Source organism: Mytilus trossulus, chromosome 7 (genome assembly GCF_036588685.1).
Source record: "Mytilus trossulus isolate FHL-02 chromosome 7, PNRI_Mtr1.1.1.hap1, whole genome shotgun sequence".
NCBI classification, from domain to species: Eukaryota; Metazoa; Mollusca; class Bivalvia; order Mytilida; family Mytilidae; genus Mytilus; species Mytilus trossulus.
Genome location: NC_086379.1, coordinates 10818639 through 10840580, shown reverse-complemented (window position 1 = coordinate 10840580; position 21942 = coordinate 10818639). Strand labels below are relative to the sequence as shown.

At 30.3% G+C, this 21942-nt stretch overlaps 1 protein-coding gene across 3 annotated transcripts in view; it reads right to left on the bottom strand.

The window, feature by feature from the left end:
• Positions 1-1653: 1653 nt before the first annotated feature.
• Positions 1654-21942, bottom strand: part of LOC134724623 (intraflagellar transport protein 140 homolog) — a 56025-nt gene continuing 35736 nt past the window's right edge. For all 3 annotated transcript variants that reach the window (XM_063587758.1, XM_063587760.1, XM_063587759.1), the window contains 13 exons: positions 19107-19318; positions 17095-17272; positions 16177-16260; positions 15645-15751; positions 15175-15270; positions 13467-13743; positions 12838-12966; positions 12108-12290; positions 11370-11576; positions 10565-10777; positions 9279-9445; positions 8799-8940; positions 1654-6217 (listed from right to left, as the gene is read on the bottom strand). In XM_063587758.1, the coding sequence (XP_063443828.1) occupies positions 5996-6217; positions 8799-8940; positions 9279-9445; positions 10565-10777; positions 11370-11576; positions 12108-12290; positions 12838-12966; positions 13467-13743; positions 15175-15270; positions 15645-15751; positions 16177-16260; positions 17095-17272; positions 19107-19318 (2217 nt within the window). In that variant the 3' untranslated portion in view covers positions 1654-5995. The remainder of the gene's footprint in view (positions 6218-8798; positions 8941-9278; positions 9446-10564; positions 10778-11369; positions 11577-12107; positions 12291-12837; positions 12967-13466; positions 13744-15174; positions 15271-15644; positions 15752-16176; positions 16261-17094; positions 17273-19106; positions 19319-21942) is intronic.

Genomic DNA, 21942 nt, shown 5'->3' with positions numbered 1-21942 from the left:
AACGAGATTGATTTTCTCGCTTGAGCTGGTACAGCGAAAGTGAGAAAAGAAATCGAGTTGAGATGACCAATGATAATCTGTTTATCGCTATTTTACCTATGACGACGTTGTCAATTTCAGTGTCAATTTCGTTAGCAACACCATGTGGCCTCCTAGTTTCTAGCAATAATTTTTTCATATCAAGCGAGAAGCATGATATGAAAATTATCACAAAAAAAGATCAAAGGAAAAATGCACAAAATAGCGATAATGTAATTTATGGGCTTTGCCTCTCTCTTGCTTTCATATAATTTTTGTATGTATGTACATATACATTTATATGTAATATTTATTGTGTATATCTCTATACCAATGTAATTTGTTTTGTTGAGAAATAAAGATATATATGAAAAAGAAAGATAAAATTGTGTACATATAGACTATAAATGATTAGAGAAACCAATTCCGCCATCAAATATTGTGCAATACATTTTTTTTCACTCTCAAAATTAAATGTTAATTATTTAAAGAACTCGGAAAGCCTCATGTTTTAAATATGTAGATAAATTAATTGTCTTTTAAAAGTGGAGAAATAAAACATCACATTTGATGCATTGGTAGAATCTACAAATATCCATTTTTAGACATTGTTAGGTGTGTGGTACCCCAGAATGTAGTTCCTATAGAAAACATGAAATTTTCAGGCCAAGACATGGAGAGACAAGTAACTATCTCACAATCATTATAGATTAATTTTAAGATAGATAAATCATACTTCATTTAATTCCCTATACATTTTACTAAATCAATATAAATATAAATTTACATATGAAAACATTCCATTTAACTCCCCTATTTTGTGCTTGGTCCTTTCACTATGTTATTTCTATCTATAGGGATAGACTTTTAGGAGTTAATAAGAAGTTAATTCATGCATAAAATTGAGAATGGAAATGGGGAATGTGTAAGAGACAACAACCCAACCATAGAAAAAACAACAGCAGAAGGTCACCAACAGGTCTTAAATGCAGCGAGAAATTCCCACACCCGGAGGCGTCCCCCAGCTGGCCCCCACATACATGTATGATCCTAGTGTCATTTATTCAAAAGATTTGCCACTTCATCCAATATATCCATACCTACTGCATGATCAACTATTTGCATATGTAAGCACCCATGAAATAGATAACGCTAGATTACAACTTCTGAAAGTATGTCACTGAAAATGGTGGGTTAATGGATATATAGCTATTGTTTTTGCTACAAGGGTTAGTAAGTGAATAAAGTGACATATTCCTGGAGTAACATAAGGAATCATATGCTGTATCTTATTTCCTCAGAGCACTTGTCCTAAAAAGCCCTTCAGTCATCAGTGCAATCTTGGGAAGATTTTACATTATACATTCCTTTTTGGGGGAAATTTGATATTACAACTTTGTTATAACACTAATATTGCCATAAATTTCAATTTTTAAATCATTATGGGAGTAATTTTTTGTATAGATATAACTCATCTTAACATTTGCCTATAATTCACCAAGGCTTGTATATAAATATTTTTTTAAATGCCATGAGGATTCAATCAACTGGAATATTTATAATGAGGACGGCTGCTCACTATACCAAGTATCCTGCTCAACTGTATCAATGTGGTCAAGAACAAAAGAAACAATAGTGTTTTCATAGTATTTTATTTTTCATGGAGAAGATCAGAAATTATTGTGGACGGAAACATCAATTTTCTATTACTTTCATTTTTCTTTATCACAACCATCAACAATAATATGAGTGCATAGAAAATGTAAACATAAATACCACTTAGTCAAAACAATTAGAAAACAGTACATTCAAAAAACATAAAATTAAACACACCACATTGTAAGACAAATTAATTTGTCATATGGTAAACACAACATTGTTAGACAAATTAATATGCCATACAGTAAGATAATAAGTTTCTAGAGATTCATTTTGATATAATTCAATAATTCATACTTATAATTTGTACAACCATAGTTAAATATAGGATGAAATCTTTACAAAATCTGCCATGAATAATATTATATTAAAAAAATCAAGTTTGATTATTCCAGAAAAATATATGAATGTCCAATTTAATTATGCAGCAAATTTTGATGGAGCTTTAATGAACATGTCCTAGTTAAGTATCTCTTTAACTTTTAGTGATGAATATTAGTACTAGCCATCATAGATTTTTGATTTAAAAACCATTTCAAAATTAATGGTATGAGATTTATTTTTAAGTTGTCAATAGATACAATTTGAAAAATTACAAGAAAGTCTTTGGTTACCTGCATTTGTCGCAACAGGCCATGTGCTTAAAACAAAACAGACATTTACGGTTTAGTTGACAGAGTGAAGGATATGTTTGTTCAATAACATTAATTTAAGAAAAAGCACATATTGGTGCACATCAGTGTGTGCAATGGAATTCCATTGACAGTTGTTTAAAGGAGAATTTGTGATAAGTGCCGGTTTTGGTCCAATTAAATTCGAAGATTAAAGATTGTATAATCTTTCACATAGCATTGTTATTGGTTCATAAATTATGAATATTCTTTTGGATATCAATATTTATATTTTCTCATTGGTCTTAGGGCTGTTTCAGGAATAAGTGTTTAATCATTTTTTATTTTCACATCTAAATAGTTGAATTTATCACAACTCTTCCTTAAATTGACAATCTATGTAAGTTTATATTTAAGGTATATAGATTTGGTTATGACAATTTCTAGAAAGTTTAGTAGGGTCAGATCGTGATATGTTTACATGTAGTTTATGGTATTCAAATATTTCAAGATGGATATAAATAAATGACAAATAAAAAATAAAAAAATCGAAGAGGTGAATTCAACAAAAATTGAATAGACTTTAAAATTTAATGGATCATTGTAAAAATACAACAGGTCACAACTAAAGAAGGTGTCTGACATCTTAAATGTTATACCTATAGCAATAGTGAACCTAGTACAAAGTGTTATATCACAGACACTTCAGGACGGAAGTAAAACAATTTGATAATAGCACTGTCTGTGGAAACAATGTAGTTGACAGTCTTACAGGCTAAAATATAGGTTCATAAAAAAATATTTGGAATAACATATTCACAATTGAATTTTCTTTAAAATAAAAAACAACAATTGTGTAATAATAAATGTATATCTATCTGTTTACACCAAAATAAATGATTACAAAACTTCTAAATATTTCAAACATTTATACAGGTTGGGTTAACTAACCTTTACCCAGACCAGATCTTGATATAAGAAAGAGATTGAAGCGTAACTTGAACTTTAGATGAATATGAATAACAAAAGCCTTCACTTTTTACTAAAAATTTTAGTATTGTCAAATTTACATAAATTTTAACTTATCGCAGTATCCAAAATGTAAGTGTTCAGCTCTGAGTCAGTTAACCCTAACACCATCTTAAAACAAGTCTATTCTATAATTTAAATGACGTTTATGTACATTATTACACAAAGTTAATTAATGACTTTATACTAAATTTGTTTTAAAACTGAAAATAGCATGAGCAAACACTTACTGTAAGTCATAAATTCTGATATAAAATTAATGAATTTGGTTTCTTCAATACAAAAATGTTGAATTCATTAGTATCACATATTCTAATAGCAATTAATAATTCTACCAATCACTCAAATGTAGATTCTCTCTTTGATCAACTTGCACATGCGCTTTAGGTGCCTATTTTATTAACAGGTCTGCTGATAAATCTGTGAATTTATCATCATTTAAATGGAAGTGAACCTGCTAAAAACATTTTATATTATCCATGACATTTTTTGTTCAAAGAAACAAAACAAGTATTATCTTTTAAACAAGTTTTTAAAAAAATCTGTGATTTATCAAAGGGAAATAACTACACAGTTTTTTTTAATTTCAAGGGCAGATAATAAAACTGGAACCCAAATTATAAACTATTTTCCAATACCAAAACAAAATGAAACAGGTATCCCAATTACTTTTAATTTGACTGAAATGGATTGATAAACAAATTAAAATATCATTCAAGAAGTAATTATTTTCTACAGATCATATTTTGCTAAATTAACTAATGAAAGAATAATTTTTCTCCAATAGAAAAGTTTCAAATCCCATGTTTTTATTTCGAAACAAGGTACAGTGCCTCATGTTGTTTATAGTTGATTTTTTTTAAAGAATCTGTAGAACATTAATATTAGTACCAATCTTGGTAAATGACATTTTACAGGGTGAGATACAGTCTGAAGAAATATGAAAAATACCAAATTTATAATTTCTATTTGGTGATTTAAGAACCTCTACATGTAAAACATAACATATTCTGAAATTCCAGAATTTCTAAAGTTTAATTACCACACTGAAAACACTTGAATGATTTCTTGTCATTTTTATCTTGTTATATTATAACATCTACAATGTACCCTTATCTTATAATTACAAAAAAAACGTCTAAACATAAACAAAGCAGATCTAATGTTAATAAAATCTTAACTATGATATGAGCAGAGTTGAACACAGCCTCAATGACTTTTTCTGGATTTCTAAGCTTTCAACTCACTTCAGCTGATCACAATAAAGAAATGCACACAAAAATGAAACACTCATAGCACTAGAAAAATATACAAATAAGCTATAAGCAAATGTCATCTTTACAAATGTCTTACTATAATTCACACAAAAACAATCTATTATATGAATTATATGATGTACATTGAAAAACATCAGTTTTTTTTAATCTTAGCAGAGACCTAGTACCAATATCAAACCTCTATCATTCAGTATAAAAGTCAACCACAATTCAAATAAAAATCATTCATACACTATATTATACAAGCAGTGCAATACATTTCAACAGCTGTGACAACAGGTTAGATAGACAGCATTCTCTCAGGTTAAAGAACAAATATTTTTTATCAATATAAAAAATAGATATATTTCTTGACAATTCATCTCAGAAGGCAGTAAGCAAAGATTTCAAGGTGTACTATTTGGTGATTTGCTGTTTAAATTTATTCAACATTGAATGATATGTGCTACAGTGTTCCAAAGACAACACTCCATAAATATGGCTGATGTAATTTTTGCCCATGGATGAATAGAAAAAGCTCAAATCTTTAAATGATAGTTTACTCTCTATGTACCAAGAATCTATTAAAAAACAAATTTACAATACCATAAACAAAATATATAATGATGTTTCAAAATAAAATATTTAAGTATAATGCAAAATATAAATAACGCATATTGGAATGTAAATAGATACATCAAGTTAATACATACAAATCAATAGATATGTGGTCCTAAATGTTATATAACACATTTTCATTTTTTCTTATTTTTTGGTAAAATCATATGTTTTGAATAATTATATCTTAAATACCATGTTATTTTACATTATTGTAAGCTTAGATTAATTTTTTTTCATGAGTACCAAAAATTTAAAAAAAATAGTAAAGTTGTGAATGCTGGATTTCCTGGTTTTGGTGTATTCTGCTTACAAACCAATAGGTAATTTGTGTTTTATTTTTCAACACTTAAATTGTTCTTACTTATCAACAAAATCCACAAAACAATCATGACTCTTGAATAGCAAAGAATCCAAAGTGGTATGCAATGTTCTTATCTTCAAACTGCTCAGTTTAAATAGTTTGAAGATGTTGCCTATGGTACATGGTTGTCAAATTCATAATAAACATTTTCATGTACAAAAAAAATATAAAAAAGTAACATGTATTGTTTAAATCCTTCACATAATATCAACTATCACAGTATACATAAACTTTGGATATTTATTCCAGATACAACCATTCTAAGTGTTATGCTTAAAAGATCAACAAGAATGTTATATGATGTATCTTCAGATTGTTAAATTGAACTTATGACAAGGCACGATACATCAGATAGTGCTGACCATTGGTTTATTCTTCAATTTGTTACAACAATTTCCAGCCAGAACATGATAATAAATAATTAAAAACATACACCTAAATCATACATCATCACCATAGTTTATTTGATCTACTACTTCTTCCTCAACAATTTCTCCGTCTTCTTCTCCCCCTCCGTACCCATTGATTGCCGTACTAGTAATTGTCTTTGGTAAGGGCATATCTAGTGCACGATAAACAGCTTCTATTGTCCTAATATTGACATAGTAAGCCATATTAACACTTGGAATTCTCATTCTCATCTCTTCCATAGCAGCTTGGGCCTAAAACACAAATGATTGTTTACTAATTTACATTGCTTTCGTTTTATTAACATTTATAGTCAATTTAAGAAATAATTTCATATTCACAAGAATTTTAAAAAACATATTTTTCTGAAATGAAACTCCTTTTGGTAAGATGGGTAAGTTGAAGTGTTTTGTTTTTTCCCTATTCCTTGAACATAGTTCTGACAAGTTCAAGCAATAATCATAATCGCCCCCCCCCCCCCCCTTTGGATCCACCTATGAGAAGCACTTGTATAGTAGCACTATACAAATCCTCAGTATTTCTTTTTTTCTTTTCTACAACAGTAAACATGGTAAAATGACCCCTGCAACTGAGGGAGGGTTGGTCCCAACCTGATAATAACGAACATAGGTCAAAGTATGGCCTTTTACACAGAGCTTTGATCAAGACCAACCAGTAAGCTATAAGGGACCATAACCTAGTATTGTACACAATTCGAACAGGAAAACCAACGATCTAAATTATATTTCCAAACGGGAAAATACCAATGAACCACACCAACAAAGGATAACTGCTGAAAGACAGACCCCTGAATCAACCAGGACAGGTGCACAAACCTGCAGCGGGTATGGCCGTCACCATACATTATAATTGCAGTTGAAGGCAAATCCTTTAGAAGTTCTTTGTACTTTATTTTAACAACAAACATTTTTTTATAGGGAATATAAGTTAATGGGAAAGAAACCAACTTTTTGTTTTGTACTGGTATTTCTGCTTTTAAGTCATAAGAAACCTCAAATAAAAAAAATATAATGCATATGTTTTTTATAACTCAATGGATAGTTTTTATTGTAAAACTTATGTACATATACTTTTTTCTGAAGAAAATTCTTTAATTCATTCATATTTAGAAGAAGTTTACTTTATTTGAATTGCTTCCTTCCAGCAAGCAATTCCCCCCCGATATATTTTCCGTATGCAAGGTGACCTCATTGTGACCCATCTCGTAAAAATCCGGTGACCACAATACGCATGGATGTCCTTAAAATAAACTATTATCGGAATTTTTATTTTTCATGCTGAAACAAATATTCTCGCAGATATTTACAGTGTTGTGGGGTGCTGATAGGTTTAAAATCGTTATATAACGGCTGGACTGTGATATTAAAAACAAATGTTGAGATCTTTTTATAATCTTTACAAAAAATCGGTGCAGGAAATGGACATGATTTCATTTCCGGATGCGGGAAGCGGGAATATAATAAAAATAAAAAAATTCTGTTTTGAAAAAAATAGGTGCGGGGGGGTCCGTCGAACAAGGAATCAAATTGGTGTGGCCTAATCAAAGAATTTAAATAAAAAATATATTCACTTTGTGACCAAACAACACAGATAATTAACTCATGGGCAACAAGCTTTCATGAATTATGTGTTGTTTGGTCACTTATTGAATTTTTTTCTATATTTGAATTCCTCTATTTACTTTTCTAAAAATATTACATTTCATGTCAATAAAACCATTGTCGTTAGTTGACAGGATCAACTTACACCAAATTCATACTAGATATCCAAAGGACCAATGATCTGGGGGGACCAGGTGACAAAACAAAACACAGCTAGACAACCAAAGGACAACCTTTTTGTGGACAGGATTCAAATCATATAATGAAGGCACTGCAAGGGACATTCAATTTTGTAAATTATGGTTTAATAGTAATAAAATTGTGAATCTAAGCTGTATGCATCTGCAAAGCAAACCTTAAATTCATATATATATATACTGATAAAGCACAAAGGTGTCAGTATTCACCTCAGAAACTAACAAAACCTTTGAATAGACTTATTAGGCAGGGATATAATTATGATACTGTTGTCAAGTCATTAAAGATTGCATATTTTGGCGTTAATATTGAGTCACTGATAAGGTCTTTGCATCGGAACTAAACACATTTATTCTAAAAACAGTTGTTGGCATGACACAGGTTATGTTCTTCTCATATATGTTATGATGGTATGATACTAAACCCCTAACGGGAAGGATTGTGCCTGATGTTCATATGATGAAATCATAATCTTTCAGTCAGTTTAATTGAAGTCTGGAGCTGGCATGTCAGTTTACTGCTAGTAGTCTGTTGTTATTTATGTATTATTGTCATTTTGTTTATTTTCTCTGGTTACATCTTCTGACATCAGACTCTGACTTCTCTTGAACTGAATTTTAATGTGCGTATTGTTATGCGTTTACCTTTCTACATTAGTTAGAGGTATAGGGGGAGGGTTGAGATCTCACAAACATGTTTAACCCCGCCGCATTTTTGCGCCTGTCCCAAGTCAGGAGCCTCTGGCCTTTGTTAGTCTTGTTTTATTTTAATTTTAGTTTCTTGTGTACAATTTGGAAATTAGTATGGCGTTCATTATCACTGAATTAGTATATATTTGTTTAGGGGCCAGATGTAGGACGCTTCCGGGTGCGGGAATTTCTCGCTACATTGAAGACCTGTTGGTGACCTTCTGCTGTTGTGATTTTTTATTTGGTCGGGTTGTTGTCTCTTTGACACATTCCCCATTTCTATTCTCAATTTTATGATAAACATTTCCGTGGCATATCAAACTTACAGCCTTCCATCGCTCACGTCTAGCATAATGTTCAATCATTAGTCCGTAGACATCTCCTACTCTGACTGCAGTATCTAAGCTTTGTTCCTCCAGTAATACTTGGCACTGCTTCACAGCTTCTTCTGGGTTGTCTTGATAGGCTCTGTAATATTTAGACACTAAATTATTACCTGTATTGAAGGACAATCTTTAAAAGTTCTCAGATAAGCACTCATTATTTTTCTAAAAGGTCTAATCAATCTATTGTATATCTTTTAATTTATTTTGAAAGAGAGAAAAAAAAATTGAAGTGAATATAAATTGAATCTCAACGCCCTGAAAGTTGGCAATCACTGATATAGAGAAAATATCTTATATCTCTGTTCTAAAAATTTATCAAGAGTTATCTAATATTCAAGCTGCAAAACTACAACTACAATATTTTAATTATTCTATAACTATTCCAAGTAATAGCCTGCTGACTATAATTGTACAACCTACCTTCTTGCAGTTACAAATTTTTTGATCAAAGCCATTTTGTTTTTAAGATGAGAGAGTTTCTCTTCCTGCATTATTTCATCAGTCATCTTAGCTTTACTTAAACATTTATATGCCTCTCCTAATGCACCAAGGGCTTTATCATAGTTCTGATACTCATCTATCTCAACCTAGAAATCAAAACTTCAATTGAATATGTGTTTGCAGTGTTTTAAATAAAACAAAGGAGTATGTTCGATAAGGTCCTAAAATGGCCCCCCTTTTTAGCGTAAATTTCAAATTCAGATTTATCGACCAATATCACAATAAATTATAGCTAATACATTGACTAGCTAGGATATAAACAATTTTGTTGAAAATTTTACGTTTCTGCGTTTCATTATGACGTCACAAGTTGTACTCATATTGATTTTTCACGAAAAAATCCATGAAAATGGGTAAATTTCCATAGATTATTGGACTGGAAACATAGAGCGCATACGTCGACAAGAAAGATCTTTTAAAATAATGTTTGTGAAGACATTTCACATGTCTTATTTGAATCTTAAGCTTGTTGACGCCTGCGCTTTATGTTTCCTGGTCCTTCATTTGGTTGAAATCTAGCTGATTTCGTCAAATTTCACCAAAATCCCTTATTTTGACCTTTTTTGGATGTAAAAATCAACATGTTAGAATTAAACTTTGACAAAAACAGTTCTGTTTAACTTTCTAACATGTCTTTAAGGCAACTTAAAACATTTATTGTCTTATAACTATGAACTTTATAATTGGGGCCAAATATGGCCCTTACCGAACTTACTCCTTTAAATGGAAAATATGTGCTTTTATTCATAAAATATAAGTTGAAAATATAAAGAGAAACAATATTTTAAAATACTTGTTTTTCATTACGCAGAAATTGAAAAACTAAGTGTAAATTACAAAATGTTTTGTGTGCAGATATCCAATTAGCATATGAATACTAATATTAAAGTATAATAATGTTTTATTGTTGCCAGGAAGTTCAGCTAAAAGAAAAAAAACAAGCAGTCATCTTAAACAAAATTAAAATGAATTATAACCCATTCATTTCTGACTTCTATACATTTCTTTTTCTCAATTTTATTAGGCAGGTTGAACCCAATGTCTTGCTTGCAATACTGTTAAATTCATACCTCAACCTGGAAATAAGAAATTTAAGTAAAAACCTGTAGGTTATACAGGACCCCTTCTAATAAAACAACATATTTATCCAATATTGTCTGACAAAACAAACTGAAATATATTATGTCAAACAAAAACATTTATACCATAGCACAAGCATCATAAAATCCTGCTAATGAGTCAAGAGCTCTGCCTTTGGTGTAGAATCCAATGATATTCTTCATGATCTCTGGGTCCTTTCTCCAGTCTAGGGACTGTAAGTAGTTAGCAGCCATTACATAAATCTCCTTCTGTCGGGACACGCCAGCAAAGAATACTATCTTCTCTGTGTCACCTGACTTCAGCAAGGCTTTCATTGCCTGTAATATAAGAGTATTGGTAAATTTTTTTCAATTTTTTACACTATCTTGTTACCAATAATGTGTTTTATAAACATTAACTTGAACCAGTAAATGCTCAGAAAAAAATCATGACTTTATATATTTGGACATCTAACAAATAAACAAATTGTTACACATTTTTAAAGAAATATTTTAATTACCTTAAGAAAAAAAGAAACTTTTAATATTAGTAATGTATGGTTTCCTCTATTTCAAAAACACTCAATGATCACAAATGTGTAATTTTTTCAGTCTAACAAAAATATTTTTTAACAAAAATTTTAAACAGAGTTTTATATTTTGCAAAAAGATATATAGTGATACGACTATAAATAAAACTGTAAATATACAGATATAGAACTAAAGGTAAAAGCTTGATCAAACAGTCTTCAGTGTTTACCATTTGTGATTTTGGGACCCTTTATCGTTGACTATGCTCTGCTCATTCTTGTAGGCCAAAAAGTCACCTTAAAGTTGTTAATTTCTGTGTCATTTGATCTCTTTTGTGAAGAGTTGTCTCATTGGTAATCATATCACATCTCATTTTTTATTAATTCTGTCTACTTGTTACCTTGATTTTGTTTCCAGCCTGAGTGAATTTCTTTGTAGCCAGATGGTATCCTCCTTGATGCATACAGACTTCAGCTATAGCTTCTAGAATCTTGATTCTCTCCATAGTATCAATACCAGCTTCATCTTTATCTGGGGTTAACTTCTCTGCTAAGTCCTCATTTATCTCAACATGCTGGTCCATACATATCTTTAGAGCTTCCCAATACTGTAATATATATATACCCAGATATAACTTTCTGGTTCTAACAACGTGATTTTAAATTATTTTTTATTTGTGAGAAGTTATAAAAGAACAGTGTTCTAATCTTGAGCACCATCAAATACATTGCAATTTCCACAATATTGAAAAACAGCGATACGAATTTTTGAATGCAAATATAGATTATATCAAAGCCTTTTAAACATTTAAAATTTAACTGTCCTCAGTGGAGAAATGTTATGTTGTATGAGATTTGGTGGTATAATATGTTTCTTAAATGATTTTTAGACGAAATGCAAACAAATTAAATCCTTCTTTTCCATTGATTTGCATAAAGATGTAATCTTTATATTAAGTAATGTCATAATAGGAGGGTCAGAGGACAGCAAGAAATTTTTATGTCATAATTGAATTTTTATCAATGAAGAAGTGAGATCAAACGAACCACATGTTAATCAAACAAAAATAATCAACAGGGCAGGAACGGATTAATCAGTTAAGAATTAGATAATACTAAGGAATCCTTTTGAAACTTACTTTCTTGCCAATAGCTAACAAGTCCACAGCTTTATCATATTGTCCATTCTCTAAGAAGAAATCACCACACCTCTGTAGAAGTTCTGGATCTGCTCTCTCATCAAGCTCTCCTGATATCAGCTGTAGTGCACCAAATTGTTTAGCTCTGAATGAAAGGTCCAAAGCTTTGGAAAAGTTTCCAGCCTATAAATATACATATAACAGTAATTAAACGATTCTTCAAACATATATTGCATATATTAACCTCAGTTAACTGTGGAATTCAGTATTTTTCAATGTACCAGATTGTAACCCCTTTAACCCTATTTATGAGCATATTATGTTTTATCAACAGATATAATTCAGAGCTTATTCCTGACTATTTCATGTATTGTAAACTTATTGATAATTTTGTTTTTAATTGACTGGAACAAGTTATAAAGCCATCATTCACAAAAACATGAAATTCTCTTCAATTCCCTTTTACAATGGTTAAATAATCAATAGTACAGCATGTACAGTAATATTTATTTTGATTAATTGGATATAGGAAGATGTGGTGTGAGTGCCAATGAGACAACTCTCCATCCAAATAATAATTTAAAAAGTAAACCATTATAGGTTAAAGTACGGCCTTCAACACAGAGCCTTGGCTCACACCAAACAACAAGCTATAAAGGGCCCCAAAATTACTAGTGTAAAACCATTCAAACGGGAAAACCAACGGTCTAATATTTCAATTTTGACATACCTTGTGGTACAACATAACTGCTTTGTCCTGTGATCCATGTTTCTGTTCATAATACCGAGCTGCCTCCATCATGTCCTCAGGTCGTCCTAACAATGCCAGATTCATCAACTGATCTTCATATCCATGTTCCTGGGGGAAAAGGAAGCAGAAAACATTAAGAATAAAACACAGAATATTTAAACTTTTTCCTTCTTTGAAAATGTTACAGATTAGCTATAAGAGGACAAATATTTGAAAATAATATTTTTTGATCTTAAAGTTTTTTTTCTGTAATGAAATGAAATATGCATACAAACAAGAGTCTTTAAATAATATAAAATTGTGATTTTTTTTTTAAAATACATACTGTGGATTCATTTATTTTCATTGATACATCTTTTTCATGGATTGTTGATTCAATGGTGTTGCAAAAATTTGCATGTAAGTATAAATACATTTTGGTACTTCATTGAAATGTTACATAACCCAAAGAAAACCCTGTGGTCAGTATTCTCAAATAAATATGATTAACAGTATAATAGTTTTGTTAAAGAGGAATATCTTCAGATAATATACCAATACATTCATGTAACCCTGAAAATGTTATAAATGAACATTGATTTGTCGGCAGCTAACAAGTACATTCTTACCTTGCATAACCTGATAGCATTACCAAATGCCTGTGCTCTCTGGAAGAAATGTATGGCTTCTTTGATCTGGTCCTGGTTTTCAAACTGTCTACCTAGATGGTAACAGGCAGCTTTGTCCCCTGTTTCATTACAGATTTCTGCAGCTTTTTCCATATTTCCACAGTAACAATAGACTCTGACTAGAGAAAGGTAGTCCTGGGCATTCTCATAATACTGCAGGGCAGTTTCCATTTCACCTGTACTCTCCATGTACTGTGCCCACCATTTGTGTAGGGCCCTACATTAAATTAAAGTAGTTTTTGGAAATTGCATAAAATAAACAGAGGTATCATTCAACTAGAATAAACAGTGGTATCCTCCTCACACAGAAAAACAAGAGGTATCATTTCCTCAAATTAAATCATTTGCTACATACTTGTGACATTGTGTATAATTTACTGGCAAAAAAGTAAAGTATAAATTATTACTGTAAATTCAGAAATTAATGCAAGGTTTTTATTATTGCGAAAAATGCGACTGAGTTGTAAACGCAATAATTTAAACTCGCATTTTGAAATATTTTATATGAATTTAACAGGATATTTCTCAAAGTTGTAAAAATTAAAATCGCATTTAAGTCTAAAATGACTAAATCTCAATAATAAATGCTCCCAATAATTTCTGAATTTACAGTACCTAACTATTCCAAATTTTGAATTATTGATTGTTCTTAATCTATCTAGTATTCACAAATCTTATTTTTCATTTAAAACCTCAAATTGTGTACTGGATATTTGACATTTTGAAAGTCAAAATATGAAAATAGACCTTTCAAAACATGAAAAAATTAAAAGCATATAGCTTTGTCAGCTCTAAAGCATATCAACAACTCTTTAAATTATTTCACATTAGTTATTACATGGTCTAAAGTATCACAAAGTAATTTGATCAAAAATAAAATAAAAAAGTAATTTAATTGAAACACTCAAAAAATAATTAAACAACTGATAAATTAAATATGATGTTTTATTTAAGACAGTGATGTTTTTAAGGTTCACAACCTATGTACAGTAAACTATAAGTTTTATATACATGTTAAGGTGGTATGGGAGTCTAAAATAAAAATGATAGAATTTGTTCATACTTTGCCAAAATGTAGTATCTATTGATATATGTTGAAAAATATAATAAAAATGATAGGTCACCAGGCATTTTCTCGAACTACAGGACGTGACAAAATGACACAATTTGTATGGATTATACAAGAAAAAACACCATATTGTGATGGGAAACTAAACAAAATGATAGAATTGTTAAACACTTAAGGAAAAGACAGCTTTGAGACAATGCTTTGAGAATATCAAAAGAAAAGATAGGGTCACCGTACGTTTTTTCAGGCTAAAATACAAAATAGGAAAATTCCATGAACAATCTTTCAGAAAATGTACTGTTTTAGAGTTACCTCCCCTTGAAATGCCAATTTTGAAAAATTTAAAAACAACCAAAAATAATCAAAATTTGCAAAAATATAAATATTTATAAGTTATATTCTTATAAATACGTTCCTTTAAATAAAAATTCACATTAAATATCTGAATTCCTGCATCAAATTTTGCAAACTTGATAGAAAATCTGGACCTTTGGACCTCTGGACCTGTTTTTTACAATCCAAGATGGAGGAAGACACCCATACCACCTTAAATGAGAATTTAAACTGTACACTGCATACCTGTCTTTATGTCGACTAATATATTGTTCCAAGGCATCTGGTTCCTCAAATAACATTCTTGGGACTTCAAATCTATGTGTATCAGATTTCTCAAAACTACAAAATACATGTGAAGTTTTTATTTTAAAATATCTTGTATTGGAAGGAAAAAAATACACCATTTAAAAATACAAGAGATTTCTACGCAGTTGATAAATAGCTGTGTACGGCAAAAAAGTCACCTTAAAGTATCAAAGCTTTCTGGCAAACACTCTCAAAGGAGTTGTATTCAATAGGTTTCATTGGGTTAAAAGAGTAAATCTGTTACTCATGAAGAAATTGTTGTTATGATAGTAAAACAAAAAGTCCCATAACTCTGATAAATATTAATTAAAAGATGATGTATATAATACATTCATATAAAGTATTTTTGTGACATAATTAAACATTATACAGATAATATTGAATCTTTGTATTAATATAAGGCTTACTTTGGTATAGCTTCAGATAATTCTCCATTTGTTTCTAGATGCTTGGCATAGTTATAATATGTTGTACGGAGATGTATCCTATCATAGGTTTCTGCTGTTTCCAAAGCCTGCAAAAATAAATGTTTGTATCTAAAATCTTAATGCTAAAGCTTAGATTCAAATAATTTTTATTTGGTTATATATCATTTCAAAATACTGAAAGTTCAATAAAACTATAAACCACTGATATAAATTAAAAAATAATGCCACTAACTGTCAGGACTGGGCCTTTTTCTTTTAATTGTTATACATTTTGACATGCATGGATATTTTTATAGTAAGGGTTTTGCTGAGGGCTGTATAGTTACCTATAGTTCTCTTTCTTTTGGTCTCTGGTAGGCACTTGTCTCACTGGCAATGTTATCACATCTCATTATTCTATTTATGCAAAAAAAATTGAAGCACTTACCTAAACAGCTAAAAGAGTGTGTCTGAGCAAGAACTATGTGGCAATTGCAAAGTAATTCTCAAACTAGCCTACAAATGATCTTACCTTTTTCCACTGCCCTGTTGACTGATAAAATTCATTTAACAAATCATATCTTTTACAGTTCTTCAGTAACCTTTCAGCATCCTCCTGTAAAGTGTAGAATACTTATGTTATAACAATCAAATTATAAATTAAATCTTATATGATTAATGTTCTTCATTCTATTGTTATAACTCCTTATTATCCAATTAAGAAAATGCAGCATGATAGACATGGATGAAAGTTAAACTCATTTTAAAATAAATAAATCTTTACAAAAACTTTGTTACATGTTAAAATAAGAATTCTAACATGACGTCCTTATAACGCTTTGAGTTCACAAGGAGACACCTATGGTAAAATATGAATATATTGCATGGGCTGTTCCAATCGTACTCCCACGTCATATGCTTTTATATGAATGAGCTTCCCAACGTCATAGAAAGATGATGTCAGAATATGAGCATTTTATGGGAAAATATTTGACTCCACCTCGACTCCTAGAGCGCTTTGATCCATGAGAATTGCCGTATTTGCCCTATTAGAATCGAAATAATTCATGGGGGCTTGAATCTATCTTGATTTTACCACGGGTTGGCCTTTAATGCCGATATTTTATCCCTCTCTATCGCTAAGGGACAACCCGTGGTAAAATCACAATATATATTCAAGCCCCCATGAATCATTTCTTAAATAAAATGTTAGTTAATATCATACCAAAATTATTATCCTTAATCTTTGATTTAATGGGAAGAATATCCTACTACACTTAACATATTTTACTTATTTACAGATATGTTTTAATATTAAGAACTTTTCAAGACTTTTTTTAATCATATATTCATTAATGGCTAAGATAAATAATTTTCTAATTTTTTTAAGCTATTTCTTACTTTCTCACAGTATTGACGTTCTTCAGAAAACTGATGTGTATAAACCTACCTTTAATCCTAGCTGCATGGCTAGAACTGCTACCTTGGCATCTAATTCTGGTTCTTTCATTGCTTCTCTCAGAGCTTTAGCACCTCTAGCATTACCCATGTTACCCAGACATACACTAGCAACATCAAGTCTTCTACTCTTTACACACATCTTGGCCATATTCTCCCACACTGATTCACTGTAACAAAATGAAAGTAAAATAATTTAAAATAAATTGAAAATGCATCCATGGGACCACAGATGCCCCCGATTGTTAATATGCATGAGTCAACATCCACATACAGATGCAGGGGTTCCGCGTATTTAAGACTGTTTTGTTGTAATAAGCATTGTGTATAAGTTTCATAATATTTCATTGAGTTCAATTAAAGTAAGAGAACAAATAATTTTTATGTTTATAAAGGGGCATAACTCATTATGAGTTAAAGTGATGCCACCTAATTTTGAAATCAAACTGTGTTTTGTGGTAATAAGCATTGTGTAAAAGTTCAAAAACATTTGGTTGAGGCAAACTTGTAAGATCAGAAAGGTTCAGGATGGATAGACAAGATAGACATGGGTAAAAATGAATGCCCACTCAGCTACAGTAGGGGCATGATGGAAAAAACTGAAAGCGCTTTGTAAGAATTAAATTACTAAAACTAGGTCATGTGTTTTTTTTTTTAGTAAAGAAAACCTTCTGTGAACTAAATTTAAGTCATTTATCGTGTCCTGAAAATATGGACACTAACTATGTTATAAAAAATTTATGTCAAAATTACATAGAAAACATGTCGATAATTGGCATGCTGTTTTGCATTCTGATAAATCTATATCGGGTAGAGGTGGCAATAAGCTACGAACTTACAGACTGTTAAAGGAAAATTTTGAACCAGAGGAATACTGCAAAATAGCTTTACCCTTCAGTCACAGAAGTGCTTTCGCCAAATTTAGATGTGGTGTTGCTCCCCTTAGAATTGAAACAGGGAGATATGAAAATATTGTTTTAGAAAATAGAGTGTGCCATATATGTGACGTTTTTATTGAAGATGAAGCGCATGTTTTATTAAGATGTCCTCTTTATGACGATTTTAGAAACCATTTATATCATGTTGCTGAAACTTTTAATGATAATTTTAATACTTTAGATGATAATCAAAAGATAGTGTTTTTATTCTCAGATGTAAATATGATTCGTGTGTGTGCCAAAACCTGTCATTTAATTTTAAAAAGACGTAGAAATTTTATATATTGTACATAGTATTTTATTTCATATTATGTATTATTATTATCTATGCATTTTAATAGTCTCTTATAATTCTGTATAGAATGGCTCTCATTTTATTTAGTGTTATTGTACAATGTTACTATTGTATAAAGATTGATTGTACTTGTTGGGAGATGAGACTTTAATAAAACATTGAATTGAATTGAATTGTGTAATGGAAAGAAACTAGTACTCCTGTAACCAATGCTGAAAAAGAAAGATTGATCACTGTAAAAACAAGAAGAGGTATCAGATGTAAGGGTTATTTTCACCGGTGTAAAATTTAGTGATAAGGTATACAAAATATTTTTAGAAGTCATTATTTTGGTTGATACAATACTTTTATCAATACCATTGCACATGTTGCATGGGAACTTTTAAATCGGAAGAATTTGTATTAGCAATTGTGTTCTATCCATTGTGATTCTGATGAATGTAAATAGCAAAATGTCAAAATAGTTATTTTCTAACTTCTTGCAATTTTATTTTCATGGATGACTCTTAAAAAGAAGAACAGCGAAAATATTAAACTTTCTACACAAAGATAGCTCCAACTTGTGTATTAAACGTAATTTCAAACTTTTACATATGATGATGCCAAAAGCAGCAGGCCTAAGTCTCACTTATGTGACTTTTTTATCAGGTGGGACCAAACATAATGTGAAAGCATTTTTTGTAATGAACATTGCTTTTAATGTTTGAGGAACCACAATTTTTTAACTATTTTATACTATATTCATGTTTGTCGACAATTGAATATGCCTACCTTTTTATTAATTTAATTGCTTTAAATGCCTCATCCATATTTCCTATTGTTAAATAGAAACTAAAGTTTAACATAGCATCTTTTGTATTCTTATCACTCTTTTCTAAGCCAACAAAATCTCTCATGGTTTTTCTAGCTACTAATCTTGGAGAAGCTCCCTCAGCCTTGACTACATTCTCTGGGAGTTCCTCATCCTTCTTCAATGTTTCAGACTGAAAAATATACAAAAGTATTTTTTAATGATTTTAATTCCAGTATCACATTAGTCGGTGTTGTTTCCATCATAACTTCATCTAATATATGTAATCACATTGACATTTTTCTATTCATACTAATGATGTTTAAATCATTAAAAAAAAATTATTATATGAATTTAATAATTAAACTTTTCGTCCTGAAAGTCTATGAAATATTATCAAGGGATACTATAAAGCCAAATATTTACTACATTAGTCATTCAATTTGGGCATTTATTATTTGCCTATATAGCAATTTAAGTTTGAATACTTTATAATTAGCTCCTGCTCATAGCTAACTATTTAGCTTACACAATCTATGCCAGAATCATACAAACACACTATACATGAAAATGCAGTTAAATATTTGGCAGAATGTTTGTTCCAAAGCACCCAGTATGCATTCGTTAATTTTCTTAACATAGGGAAAGATGATATGTCAATCACATTGTTCATTAATTTTTGATTTTTTAACAAGAGGCAAATTTAACCTAATAAATTGATATTCACATACTTATGCACTTATTAAAAAAAAAATCGGCATAAAACTTATTGTTGCATACTAAAGCTTTTGCCTAAAAAAAACCTGAAGATTATATATTTTGAAAAACCATTCCACATAAACCTGCAAGTTTATGTATTCTGAGTCAACATTTCAAAACGTGTAAAATTCTTTCCTAGCTATAATAAAATACATAGCAGTTCTATCAAACACACAACCTTTTGTGCACCATTTTTTCATTTTTGTAAACATGAAAAAAATCATAATTTCATGCCCTCAAATCAAACAAAAAAATCTTACACAGTGCAAAATTAGTGACTTATTCCCTCAAGGTCTTATCATGCTACAACCATTCAAGTAACTCTCCGTTTTCATAATTTAATAGACCTTTTAATTTTTTATCTTGTAGAACTTTATCTAATAATGAACCATATCTATAAAATGATAAATGAACTTTTAAAACACTTTTCGATATAAAACTGAATTTCTGAACATCAAAGGATCTTGGCTAATGTGAAGGTCAGGATTATACAGTGCAACCACAACAAAAGGTAGTACAGTATTGGGTGGTTTTTTTTGGAAAGATTTTTCATTCCTCTAGTTGAAAAACATCATCTCCAATGGATGCGGTTGGTAGTTCAAAAACAAAATCAACCAAAAACATGGTGTCAATTTTACCTGAAGGTGACTTGACTATAGTTGTTTAATGTATCATAGTGCAAACAATTCTCCAGCACATTTTAATGGTTATCTATTTAATTTAACATGTTTAAGAGGCAAATATTTTTTTTACTTTCAAAAGACATTAAAATCATGTATATGTACTTGAAATTACACTTTTTATAAACATATATCATATTTTTATCAAATGCTCATGTTTACAAAACATATTATTATTAAAACATATATTGGTCAAACTTTTCAATTGTTTAAACGTTGAGTTACTTGGATAAACAGAATGGTTGTAACCATGTGTATGAACAATGGTGACAAAACTCAATATACTACTACATCATGATGATAAATGCTTACTCCTTCTGGATCATTGGCACTCTGTTAAAATATGTGATGCTTTAGGGACAACATCAAAAGATCGATGTAGGATAAAAAAAACTTAAATCAAATAGTTTGGGGGTTCAACATTGCTGCAAGTTTTGTTAATCCAAAATCGATTTTACATATAAACATATGGGTAAATCATTTTTTCCCAAATTAAGTAAAGAAGGGGGGTAGGGGGGGTCAGTGAAAAAACTATGTGAATTAAGTTTTTTATCCTACATTGAACTTTTGATGTTGTCCCTTACTAGATATTTGTACTATTTGTACATTATACTGCATTTTATATAATACTGCATTATAACAATCAAATACATAATTTCGAACATCCGGGTATTGGACTACAGAGTTACTTCCCTTTACATTGTTGTTACTATGAGCGGTGAAGCGATCCGCCATTGTTATTGCAAGTTTCGATACATACACAACGTTTATTGCACCTTTCTGTAAAAATAAAGAACTGACAACATGCCCAAAACATGCTGTGCAGTTGGTTGTCAAAACCACAATATGATGTTAAAGTCTTTATCGTTCCATAAATTTCCTAAAGACCAAGAACGCTTTAATCTGTGGTTGACTGCATTGAAAAGAGACCGACCAGACGGCACACCTTGGATTCCTACTAAGAACTCAGTAGTGTGTAATGCACATTTTATTTCTGGTATGTTTATTTGTTTATTTTATTTATGAATTCTGAATTTTGTCTTCTTTTTTTTCGTACCAAGGATGTATATATCAGTTGTACATGTATGATGTATGTCCTTGATTATTTATATTTATTTGCTTCTGTTCATTGATGTTCAAAGTCTCATTCACAGATATTATATTCTGTCAGACATTTGAGACAGAGTTGTTGTATTCCATATATATTTAAAATATAAGTAAACTAAACTGAAGGTAATTGTCATGATTCTCCTGACCTACATGTATATTTTTAAATTATTTTTTTTCATTTACAAACACCTTTTTTTCTAAGCAGCCTTTTTTCTATGTTTTTAGAAGACATTACTTGACAAATATTTTGTTTTTTTGCACTTGTAGG